Below are 13,135 nucleotides of genomic sequence, written 5' to 3'. Positions count from 1 at the left end.
TCTCCATTATTTTCCAATCATGGAGGGACCTCAGGTAAGTGAGGTAAGCACCATTGTCTCCACTCTTCCAACCTCACACATTTCTTTGCCTTCAAGTGTAGCAATGGCATCTGTGTCAATGACCCAACAGATGCCTACCCAATCTACCAAAACAACAGTTTCTAAACCCAAAACTAAGAAAGCCCCCTCTGGTTTCTTTCAAAAGAAATCAGTTGCAAAATCTACTAAACACAAAGAGGGGAGTGTGAAGGTGAGTGAGCAAGGTGAGGGACAGGGTAAAAATCAAAGAAACCCTAAGAATAAGGCTGGTGAGATGAGTGTACCCAAGCCTAGACACAACACAATTTCCCGACAAACTGTGGTTGTTAATAAGGAAATAAGCTCAATTATAGTTTCATCCTCCCAAAAGGATGTTACTATTGAAACAAGCTCCCAACCAGGAGCATAGATCAAGAGAGCTAGGGACACAAGTTCACCACAAACTTATGCTAGAAAGAAAAGATCAAAAACCCTTGGGGATGCAAATGGAACACACACAGTGTAAACTAGAGCTAAAGACCCAGTCACTACACCATCTCAAAGTCAGATTGATGTGGCTCCAATAAATGTGGAGTCACAGCCAAAATCTTTAACAATTGAAGCACCTGAAACACCAAATTCACCCACACACTCACAGGATGTTGACATGATCAATACATCACTTCCAAATTCTCCATCTTTAACTCACTTGGAGAAGCCAAAAATCCAAGCAAGCGAGCATCAACTTTTAGATGATTTGTGGCTCACTTGCCTTTTCTTTCTGAGTCTGTTGAGACATCTGTGCCTAAATTTTCATCAATCTGCACATAGTCTATAATAGTCTCCACTCCAAACTCATTCATTTCTTCTATCCCAATGGATATTCATCATCCATCGAGTAGTGATTGTATCCCGACGGATAAGCCTAATAGCAGTCATCCGTCGGATAGCCATACTACTAACCCAATGGATATTCCTCATTCATCGGGAGTCTCTGCACAATTTCAAATTTCTTCAATTATCACAAGTGCAGAAGACCTAGTGGTAGTGCAATCACTCTTAGGACTGAGGGGAGGGGGTGAACTGAGTGAGAGGCTGGGTTGCTCCCAGGCAAAAGGAGAGAATATGAGTGAACAAATGCAGTCCATTTCTTCAGGACTGGAAAAAGTGAGTGAGAGGAGTCCCACCTTAGATGGTGAAGGTGAGGGTGTGAGGGTGGGAAGCCAAGGGGAGCCCTTGATGTAAAAAGAGAAAGATCATGAGAGAAATGCAGGTATTGGAGAGATAAGGATGGATACCATTGCTAGTGAGTCAATGAATATCAATGAGGCAGAAAGGAAAAAACTATTTCAGCAAGAATATCAAGTTGTCATAGATTCTATTTCCCTAGATGCTGAGACATTTACTCATCATGTTACAGCTTATCAAACATTGGTTGTACAGGGCAATGAGGAGGCTAAAAGGATTCTTAATCTGGTGCATACTACTCAATCCTTATAGAGAGCAAAGGATGCAATCACTGCTATGTCTTCAAATACTGGCAGTATTTTTGAACTGGCTGAAGACACAATTGGGGATGCTGGTGGGGATGATGAGGAAGAAAACATGAGCATAGGGAGAGATGCAGATGTTCCTGCCTGGATGCTAACAAAGGAATGTTCTTGTTATGTATATGTTGTGTACTTGATGATTTCATGAACAAAACACCTTGGTAGATTTTACTTAGTGAAAATATAGCACTCGACGGATAAGAATTATAGTCCCGATGGATAACTCATTTTAGTCCTGACGGATGATGACTTATTATCCATCGAGTGAGTAGCTTATGTAACAATAAGTTTGTAGCACATTTATGCATACACCTTTGTATAGATTCCGTAGTAACATATAAGTCATGTTGACTTTAACTAGATATGCAGAATAGGTTGATTTATTGTACATAGATGATGTCTTGTAATTCTGCATAAATGAATTGAAGTCAAGTGTCAAACAACTACCGACGGATGATTAACAAAGCCATCGACGGATGATCAACAAAGCCATCAACAGATGATCAATATAGCAGTCGACGGATGATCAACAAAGCCATCAACGGATGATCATAAACTCGACGGATGATCATGTACTCAATGGATAAAGAATTTAAATATCTGTTGACGGTGACAACACAGTCACATGCGTCGAGTGTATGCAAATGGAATGTGGTAGCCTACTCAACTGGGTTTTCGAGAACAAAGAAGCATTACCATGTCCATGCTATTATGAAGATATTCAAAGATGCTGGAATAGAGTAATGAAGTAGCATTGTATTAGACTTGATAGTTTTTGTTTTATTATCCTGTCTTATTACTTTGTAATCTTGGTGATAGATTAACCAAGAAGCAGCAATAGAATAGTAACTAAGGAACTAAGCAACCAAGAGAGAAACATTTGTAAGATGTATTCTTAGCATTTCTCTTGTTCTTAGTTGTTATCATTTTGTAAGCAGCTGTGAGCTTTTTGCACACAGAGTTCTCTCGATATATATTATATATCTCTGGTGGAATCATTCAAATCCACCAGAAAGTTTTTAAAGACTCTTGTTTTTAATTACTTGTATTTTGATTCATTTCAAGTAACTATTCCGCATTCTGCTAATCAATTCACAACTTATATATATATTTGAGTTAGAACATTTTTAGTCAAGAAAAAGTTTCAAGAATTCCATCCAACCCCCCTTTTGTAATTCTTGTTACATTATTAAGGGACTAACAGTTCCTACTCACATCTTCAATCAACACTATTCAAGATGATTCATGACACCCAAACAGTCATTCAGACATCTACAAATGCCAACACAAAGAGGCTACTAACAGCACATCTTAAAGCACTTCAGCTATATAAGATTCAAGCTCTCCAACAGAGTCAGAGTGTGGATGAAATCAAGCAGAAAGTCTTTGAAGTAAAACATGATTTCATAGCAAGGTTGGATGCTAGACTTCCTGGAACCACCATGACTGAGATAGCTCAGAAGCTAAGGAAGGATGTTGATCTCAATAGAAAGGTTGAGGCCATGGACTCTAGATTATCTAATGTGGAGAAGTCAATGGCAAAGATACTTTCCAATCAAGAAACTCAGACTGCTCTACTCCAACAGTTGGTGGCTGCTCAACTCCCTTCCACTCTCCAACTTGATGCTAACAAAAAGGGGGAGAAAGGCTCATCTAGTGAGGGGGAGAAACAGCTCAACATACAAGTCAGCAAGGTAATTGTTCCCACAATTGATTTCACAAAGCCACCAGCCATGGACAACATTGACATCATAAATCTGGTAGCAGCAAAACTGGAAACAAATGATAAACTGCTAAAGATTGATGTAGCAACAGCTGAGAAGGAGTTAAAAGAAAAATGGAGGAAAATAGATGCAGAAATTCAACAGAAATTTGGACCAATTCAAATACCATACAAAGTCTTCAATCATCACTCTCAAATCAAGCACATCTCTGTGAATGAAATGAGTTTGAATTATCTGAAAAAAGGTCAAACATCTTGCATCAAATCTCCAAAAGCAAAGCTGATCATGAAGCCTAAAAGGAACTACCCAAAGTTTTCAGATAAAAATCCTATGGATATTGTGTATGAAACACCTAGGCCAGATGAGAAGAAGCTATTGGCTAGGTCAATTACATTTTTCAAGGATCCAGCTAATTCAGCACTTAAAAGAAGAATTGCCAAGATTTACAGAAATGGTAAAGAAATCTGTGTGGTGGTTGAACACCCTCAGTTTATAGAATCTAAAAAGGAAGAGAAGGAAAGAATCATGCAAGAAAAGAAGCAAGCTGCCTTAGATGCTAAGAAGCTCAAACAAAAAAAGGAGCAAGCTGCTATCTTGGCCAAACTTCAAGCTGCAAAGACTACAACTGAGATTTTTGTAAAACCATCTGTAATTGCTGAACCTCAAGATCAAAAAGTACAAGATGAACCACAACAGAAAAGAAAATTCAGATACAAGTTCACTCTAAAAGAAAATTGGACTTCAGTGATGAGAAAATGGAAGACTACATTCCCAAAAAGTCTACAACTTCAACTCAGACATCAAAACCCTCAATGGTATTTGAAGAATTCAAGGTGGTAGATCCAACAAGGAATATTCATGGTGAGCCCAGAATTCCAAAGGATGAGCCAGTAGACTGGGATAGCTTACCAATTCCTGAACTAAACTTTTCAATCCTCAACAAGCCAAAGAAGACAAAGACCAGAGCAAGCAAGAAAGTAAAGCCTATGACTCTCAGATCCAAGACCCTAACCAAATCTCAATCTATAGTCAACAAGGGAGATTTGTTATACATCTGTGACATCAAGGAGTTCTCTGACTTAAACCTCTACTTAGATGAATTGGAAGAAGTAAGAGGAATTGATGCTCACAAATATCTTCCTGAAAGATTGGTATTTAAATATAAGGGAGGAAAAGAGATAATATGGCCACTTCACAGGATTCTTCTAGAGAGCCAACCTGTTCTAATAAAGATCTACTCATCTTTCAAAAAGAACTTTGGATACAATGTGACTGTTAGGAGATTAGTTCTAAAGAAGATTGAGGAGATGATGAGTAATAAAGCCAAAGATGCACTACCAAAAACTCTGTCAATTCCCTTCACATGAAAGAGAGTGTATTTGAGGCCTTATTGACTGATGGAATTCAGGGATGAAAAGGGAGTAAGAAGATTCTTCATATTGGAGGACCAATTTAGTATCTCTAGCAATGAGACTCTATTGGAAATGCAAGAAATGCTAGATCTCTCAGAAGCTGATGAACTTGAGTTCCACAGACAACTCCAAAATCAGATAGAAGAGAACAACATGAGGTTTGGGAAGAAATCCAGACAATCAAGGAAATAGACTTATATGCTCAGACTAGAGGAGCACCTTGATAATGATTGTTAGCAAATTATTTGTATACTTTGCTTTGTTCAATTTTTAGTAAATATTGTAGCACTTATCAATTTTATCTACTATTTTCATTCTGTATCTTTTGGATATTTTGTTATCATTAAGTTTTCATTAATTTATGCCTACAATTCCAGTAGACATAAATTGGGGGAGATAGTTGGGAACATGTTGTGAACTTGATGATAAATTAAAAAAACACCTTAGTAGATTTAACTTAGTGAATTTTGTAGCACTCGACGGATGATCAAATATAGTCCCGATGGATGATTCAATATAGTCCCGACGGATGATGATTTGACATCCACCGGGTGAGTAGCTTATGTAACAAATAAGATTTGTAGCACATTTCTGCAAACAACTTTGTGTAGATTCTGTAGGAGCACATAAGTCATGTTGACTACTAGTGGATATGCAGAATAGGTTGATTAATTGTAAATATGAGATGTCTTGTAATTCTGTATAAGTGAAATGGAGTCAAGTGACAAATAGCTACCCGACGGATGATCAACAAAGCTACTCGACGGATGATCAACAAAGCTACCCGACGGATGACAAGCATGTACCCGATGGATGATCAAATTCAAATATCTATTGACAGTGACAATATAGTCACATGCATTGGGTGTTTGCAAAAGGAATGTGGCAGCCTGTTAAGCAGGAATTTGAGAACAAAGAAGCATTACCATTTCCATGCTATTATGAAGATATTCAAAGATGCTGGAATAGAGTAGTGAAGCAGCATGGAGTTAGTCTAGATATTTTTTTTTATTATCTTGTCTTATTGTCATGTAAACTTGGTGATATATAAACCAAGTGTAGCTAGTAGAACAATTAACTAAGCACACACATTTTCAGAGAAACATTTTCAAGCTGTATTTTGTAGAATTTCTCTGTAAGTTTTGTTGTTCTACTTGTAAGCAGCTGTGAGCTATCCAAGCTTCACAGGGTTCTCATTCGATATATATATATATCTGGTGGATACTTTCAAATCCATCAAAAAGTTTTAAAAGCCTGGATTTTTATTACTTCGTGTTTTGATTCATATAAATCATTCATTCGGCACTTTGCAAATCAAACTCATATATATTTTGTCAAGTAAGAACTGTTTTAAAATCTTGAAAAAGTAGCCAGAATTACATTCAACCCCCCTTCTGTAATTCTTGTTGTATTGTTAGGGAATAACAAGGCGAATAGCTTGCATTGTCCTATTGGATAAAACTCCCACTTAAGTACTTGGACATATCCAAACCGGTGTTGCAAAAAGCGCATTAAGCGGACGCTTAAGCGGGGGCTTAAACAGATCGGAAGTAAAAGCGCCTGGATTAGTACATAATCGGATATTTAAGCGTTTAGTAAAATTTAAGCGGCTCTAAACGGAATTAAGCGGATTTTGACCACTTAAGTGATTTTTGACCAATTAAATGGAGGATTAGAAATATTTATAAAAAAATAAATATTATTTTTGAAAAATGTGTAATTTGATTTTTTTTAAATGTTACTTGTATTTTTTTAAGTTGATCATAACTTTGTGAATATTTATTTTATTGGTTTATTATAATACGTGAATGTTATCTATTTATTCAAAAAAATATTATTTATTTTTAATATATACATATTTATTTATTTATTTATAATCAGATTAATGGTCCGCTTTTAAAATCGCTTAAGCTCCGCTTTAACGCTTAAGCGCTAGAAGGTGACATCACCGCTCAGGTCTGATTTGTGCTTTTTATAACACTAATCCAAACTTAAGTGGGCCAACAAATTTTCTACAAAATCCATCTCGGGGTCAGCAAGGTCCTCTTGGATCACTTTGTCCTCTTGGACAAAACTCTTACTTTAATCCATGAACCTATCCAAACTTAAGTGGGGGAAACAAATTTTCTACAAAATCCCCCTCGGGGTCAACAAGGTCCCCTCGGATCACCTTGTCCAAACTTAAGTGGGAGGAAACAAAATTTAACAAAATCCCTCTCGGGGTTAGCAAGGTCCTCTTGGATCAACTCATCCTCGTGGACAAAAACTCTACTTAAGTTCTCGAACCTACCCAAGCCAAAGTGGGGAGCAGAAAATATTCATAGAAGACCAATCAGATCAACAGAGTCCTCCTTGATCAATACGTCCCCCGGGAAAAAACTCATACCCACACCACTTATAACTCTCCCATCCCTTTAAAGAGGAATGAGAGAGTGTGGGGGGGGTGGGAATGATAGTATGTGATTTGTAAAAATCCTAACTTAAAAATCATTGTGAATCCCAAGTCTAAAACAAGGCCTTTAAGGTAAATATTGCATACAAGGTTCACACAACGTACAAAGTCCACACAACAAACAAGGTCCACAATATGTGACAAATAAAATATAAAGGGACAACATAATATGCAAGACAAAATGGAAAGGGACAAGACGTTAACACCTGCAGCAAAGCTAATACAAACACATTATCTGGACATCGAGATAAACACAACTAACACAAGATTGACACTGACTCCCGACCAAGATTCTGATTTGTAGCCCTTCTCCCATCACGTTGACAAGATATCATGTGCTATGAACATGGCATGTGCCTATATATACTTCCTAGTCACTTCAATGCAAAGGGTGGACAAATTCATTACACTTCTACTACATTCAATTTCTGATAAGTTTGCTCTACCTACTCTCTACTTTCTCTCTCTATAAATACACACATGATCACATACTTATATTATGACTCTCTCCTACCGGATACTTATTCTCATGCTGGAGGTGCTTACGGGATCATAACCCCTCGCGGGCATTTCCGTTTCAAGGAGCTTGGAGGTGACAAGGTCGACAAGGTCAACAAGATCACATGGTCGACAAAATCAACAACCCCTAAAAGGCCAACATACACTTCAACAAGGTCAGCAAGACAAAAAATGTCCACAGGATGAATAAACCCATCACACATCTATTCTAACATAACACTAAAAAAGTAGAGCCCGACGATAGAATGACTTATCAAGAAGTATATAGATATGAGTGTTTCGGTGGACGTTAAAAAGAAGATGAAGTTGATGAATAATAGAACTAATGTTCAGTGGAAAGGTATGATTTAATTAATATTTTAATTTAAAAATAATTATTCAGGGATCAAAATAATAATTAAATTTTGAATACCAGAATTTGGTAGTTTAATATTTTTAGCATAAAATAAAATATAATTTCGCTAATTAATGAAGAGTATAGATTTCAAGATATAATAGAAATATCTGGCATATTTTTCTATCGAGCGTATATGGTATATCCACATATAACACACACTCTGCTTGTTTTTATCAAATCAAACCCGACCAAACAAATTCAAGTATATACACCAAGTCGAAATAGGGTTAACAGAGAATATATATACACAGAACTTGCATTTTTAGTAGTGAAAAGCATTGAAATGGCAAGTGCTCGGAATTTTTAAGTATCTGAGTTGTTAAGATTAACAATTGGTAGGATTGTAAGTTTGTATTCAGGCCGGGTCACAGTGAGTAAATCACCTGTAACTTAATTTTGGAGTTAGATTCAACATATTGTACTAAGTTTTCCTAGATTTTCGTTGGCAAGATGATAAGCTTAATAGAGTAGTCTATTTCATCTGAACATGATTATTAGAAATTATATATAAAAAAACCGTTTAAATCTTCTGAATGATGCCCGCCATATATATATTGAAGTGGACTTCAAAGTTTGAAAGGTTGCTAGGCCTCGAATCTAACAGGGACGCCGTCTGAACTCTGTCCATTTCGTTGTACTATATATAACTATATACTACTGTACAACACAACTAGATTAAATACTAGTCAACTGTGAATATTCAACGAATACAAGGATCTTTGGACTTTGGGTCGATACCTTATTACATACTCCCTATATACGTTAATACCTTGCTCATATAGTGAATGACACAGGTTTTAAGAAACAATGATTGAGTGTTAATTGAAGAATGCAAGTGGCTAACAAAATTATTTTACATCAAAAAATTCAAAAAAAAAGTGGGAAACAGCAAACAAAGATTCCCGCCTAATTCAAGAATGCAAGTGACTAATACAATTATTTTACATAAAGTGAAGAGATTACAAGTGCTAACAACCAATCAGATTGCAGCATTACATGCACACAGATTACAATCAAATTTTACAACTATAAATTGGAAAAAAACATCTGCATCATTGCTTTACCCTCATTTGTTCAGAAATGAGTCATGCATTCCCTTTTGATTTGAATCAACCAGCAGAAGAGGACACAAAAGAACTGAAAAGTCATCATCATTAAAAGAGGGCAAAGTTCAGCTGTGACTCATGGATGCAAGTAGTGATGTGGCTTGTGAACAACCAGACGGAGGGGAAACTGAAGCATGGTGCAGTTCAAGAAGTGGAAAATATGTTCAATGTATCAAGGAGAACAATCAACACAATATGGAGCACTGCAAGGAGGCAAAAGGCAGCAAGTGAGCCATACAACATGTCAACAAAGGGTCATAACTCAGGGAGAAAAAGAATACAAGTGCAATATAATGCAATAACTGAGATAAACATGGGGGACATAGCATGCATAAGAGACTTGGCAGTACAACTTAAAGCATCTTCAACTACAATAAACAGAATCATAAATAGGGGACTCATTAAACCTCACACAAACCCTTTACATTTGGCTTTGAAAGAGGCAAATCTATTTCAAAGGGTTGAATGGGTTCTAAACTTGCTAATGGGAGACACACCAACAACAAAGAGACAATATTATCCCATGTACAACTTCATACACATTGATGAGAAGTGGTTTTATCTAAGCAAAAAATCACAGAGGGTTTACCTGGAAAGAAATGAAAAAGGAAAGTACAGGGCCGCCAAGTCAAGCAAATTCATACCTAAAGTTATGTTCACATCAGTTGTAGCTAGACCAAGATTCAATACAGAAAATGAGTGTACCTTTGATGGGAAGATAGGCATCTTCCCATTCACTTACCAAGAACCAGCCAAGAGGGCATCCAAATACAGAGCAAAGGGGATAGTTATCACCAAGATAGTTGAATCAGTGGGGAAAAAGGAAACAAGAAACATGTTAATCAATGATATAATACCAGCAATCATGCAGAAATCGCCAACAAGTGAAGGTCATAAAACTATATACATACAGCAAGGACACACATATGTCAAGAAGACCTAGAGTGGCAACAAGTTTATCAATAAGGGGACTTTACATTCATTCAAGTGCAACAACCTCCAAACATTCCAGATTTAAATATTTTGGACTTGGATTTTTTTAGAAGCATTCAATCTTTAATGCACAAAAAAATGCCAAAAGATGTCGATGATATGTTGGATGCAGTACATCAGGCATTTTATGAACTAGATGCAAGGACACTAGTAAATGTATGGTTGTCATATCAATATGTCATAAATGAAGTGCTAAAAGTAAAAGGCTCAAATGATTACCTTGTGCCTCATGTTAATAAGAAAAAATTAGCAGCTGAGGGTAAGCTATCAGAGCAAGTCATTGCACCAATGTGGGCTGTTCACGAGGCATAAAATCATATACATAGACCAAACAGGGCATCAACTTCAACAGATTAATTAGGGACATGTAAGCATAATTTTGCAGTATTAGTGCTAGAAGTAAGCTTAGTTTTAAGCAGTGGTTGTATTAAAAGTAAGCTTAGTTTTAAGCACAACATGTATATATAAATATTTGATCTCTGAATGTCCCCAAGCATCATCGACAACATCCACGACCACTAAGCACACACAAGCCACCAGTCAAACCTACTGGTTGCTCATGACACATCAGGGCAGTAATTTGTCTCAGCAACAAGAACTATCATCATCGATCACATACACTAAATCACAGCAACAAATGATTCGAGTACACTAAACAAGTGGTTTAACACTATACAACAAGTGGTTTAACACTATACACTAAACAGAGGGTTTAACACTATACCACAACACCAAGTAATTACAATCGGATAACAACATAAACAATCAAATACAAAAGTCATTATAATATGGTAAACCGAATAAATCACAACAATAAGTGGTGAAAGTACACTAAATCACAGAAACATCACAGAGGGTTTAATACTAAACCACAACACAAAGTAATTACAATCGATTACAATCAAATAATCACAGGGAATCATTACAATCGACTGAACCGAATAAATCTCAGCAACAAGTGGTAAAAGTACACTAAATCACAGAAACATCACAGAGGGTTTAACACTAAATCACAACACCAAGTAATTACAATCAAATAATCACAGGGAATCATTACAATCGCCTAAACCAAATAAATCACAGGAACAAGTGATTCACCAACAAAATAATCACAGAAACAACAACAATCGAATAAACCAAAACCACAACATAAAGAAGCCGATAACGACATAAACAAGTAAATAAATAAGGGATTCATTACAATTGATTTAACCGAATAAATCACGGGAACAAGTGATTCACCAACAAAATAAACATAGAAATAACAACAATCGAATAAATGATTCCTTACAACAACAATCGAATAAACGATTAGGACCGAGAGCATGTATCTTCAGAATCGGCCTTAACATCCAAGTCGTCGCTCGACGGATCCGGAGCAACAACGGTGGCCACTTCGACTGGATCTGAAGAAAGAGGGGATAGAGGAGCATTGTATTGATCCAAGGGGACTTCAATCTCACTTGCATGCAATGGCGATTTAGGGTTTTTATCTGATTTCGCCACCGTCTCATCTGATTTCGCCACTGATTCCTCAAAAGTAGTTGGACCACATCTCAATCGAACATTTTCTCGACTGTAACTGTGTTCCCAATCACAGAAATCACCTTTATCACAGTGATTGGGATCGGTGCACTCGTACATATTAGTAGATTCATCACCGGAATCGGAAAAACCATAATGAACACTCATGTTTATGAAGAGAAATTAGGATTTTGATGGCGGCAGAGAGAAGGGAGAGAAAAGAGATGAATAAAGTGAAAAGTCGGTGTTAAATGGGAGAATGGGTAAAGATAAAGTAAGTGGGGGAATTATTTGAGAGTATTTAGATAGGTTTTGTTTGTATTTTTAATGTAATCTTTTTTGATTTTATGTTAAAAATAGAAAGTGGGAAAAGTAATTTGATTTACCTTAAAAGGAAAGTTGGAAAATTTTTTAGGGACAGGGGGAGTACTAACTAACTTAAATCCCGTGTGATACACGTGTTCCCGTTAATATTTAAATTTTTTTATTTATTCCGTCGTATATAATTTTAAAATATTTATATAAATATATAATAATTATAAATATATAATAATTATAAATTTATAATAAAAATTATAGGATAACCTGTGGTCATAGTTTTTTGTTTAACAATATAGCAGTTTAGCGGATATATAATACTATTTATTTATTTTTTAATAACAGGATAAGTTGTGATCGTAATTTAGTAGGATAAGTAAGCCATATTTAGTAGTTTAACACTTTAGTAGTTTAACGGACGTATAATATTATTTATTTATTTTTTAATATTAAAATTAGGTGATAATCGTTAAACCAAATTATAACACATTCTGATTATTATATTATAGTATAGCATACATATGGCTAATTATCTCACTTCAAATGATTAACATCATCGTATTTAACTCGAAAAATTAGAAGAAAGTCGAGACACAAGTTGCGCTCCCACCCCTTTTAAATTAGTTTGAAGATTATGTGAAACAATCTTGTCCCGATCATTAAGGGGCAACGGGAAGAACAGTACTTTTACCATCCTACAGAGTACAGGGTTGTGTTATTTTTGTAATTTGGGGTCTTAATCGGTCCAAGTTGGACCACATTGCATGCAAGAGGATGACATCCCATACTGCTACGCTATCTCGAGTTCATACCTACACGACTGGATTAATTGCTCTCAAGTCAAATGTTTTCTTTTGCAAAATTCAAAGTGAAAACCACCTTAATCTGAATTTTGTTAACAGAGAACATACTCTAGATAATTTATTGCTTTACCCGAAACCAAAAAAAAGAAATATAAGTGGGGTGTAGCCTCAGTTCTAAAAATCACTGATTTTACTGGTTACTCTTCAAAAGAATACCCAAAATACACCACTTTCCACCTTCAACTGCCAAAAATGTTCAGATGCGCGCGAACTACCCAAAATACCCACGAATTATGCATTTCAGGGATGCGTATTCAAC

The 13,135-nt window shown here is 36.1% G+C and overlaps 1 protein-coding gene across 1 annotated transcript; it reads left to right on the top strand.

Annotated features, from left to right (window-relative positions):
• Positions 1-9,272: 9,272 nt before the first annotated feature.
• LOC141712171 (uncharacterized) lies at positions 9,273-10,121 on the top strand. Its single transcript, XM_074515008.1, has one exon. It carries the CDS (start codon positions 9,273-9,275, stop codon positions 10,119-10,121), a length of 849 nt encoding a protein of 282 aa, XP_074371109.1.
• Positions 10,122-13,135: the final 3,014 nt, after the last annotated feature.

This window comes from Apium graveolens, chromosome 1, assembly GCF_009905375.1.
Source record: "Apium graveolens cultivar Ventura chromosome 1, ASM990537v1, whole genome shotgun sequence".
In the NCBI taxonomy this organism is placed as follows: domain Eukaryota; kingdom Viridiplantae; phylum Streptophyta; class Magnoliopsida; order Apiales; family Apiaceae; genus Apium; species Apium graveolens.
This window is presented reverse-complemented; position numbering and strand designations above follow the sequence as displayed.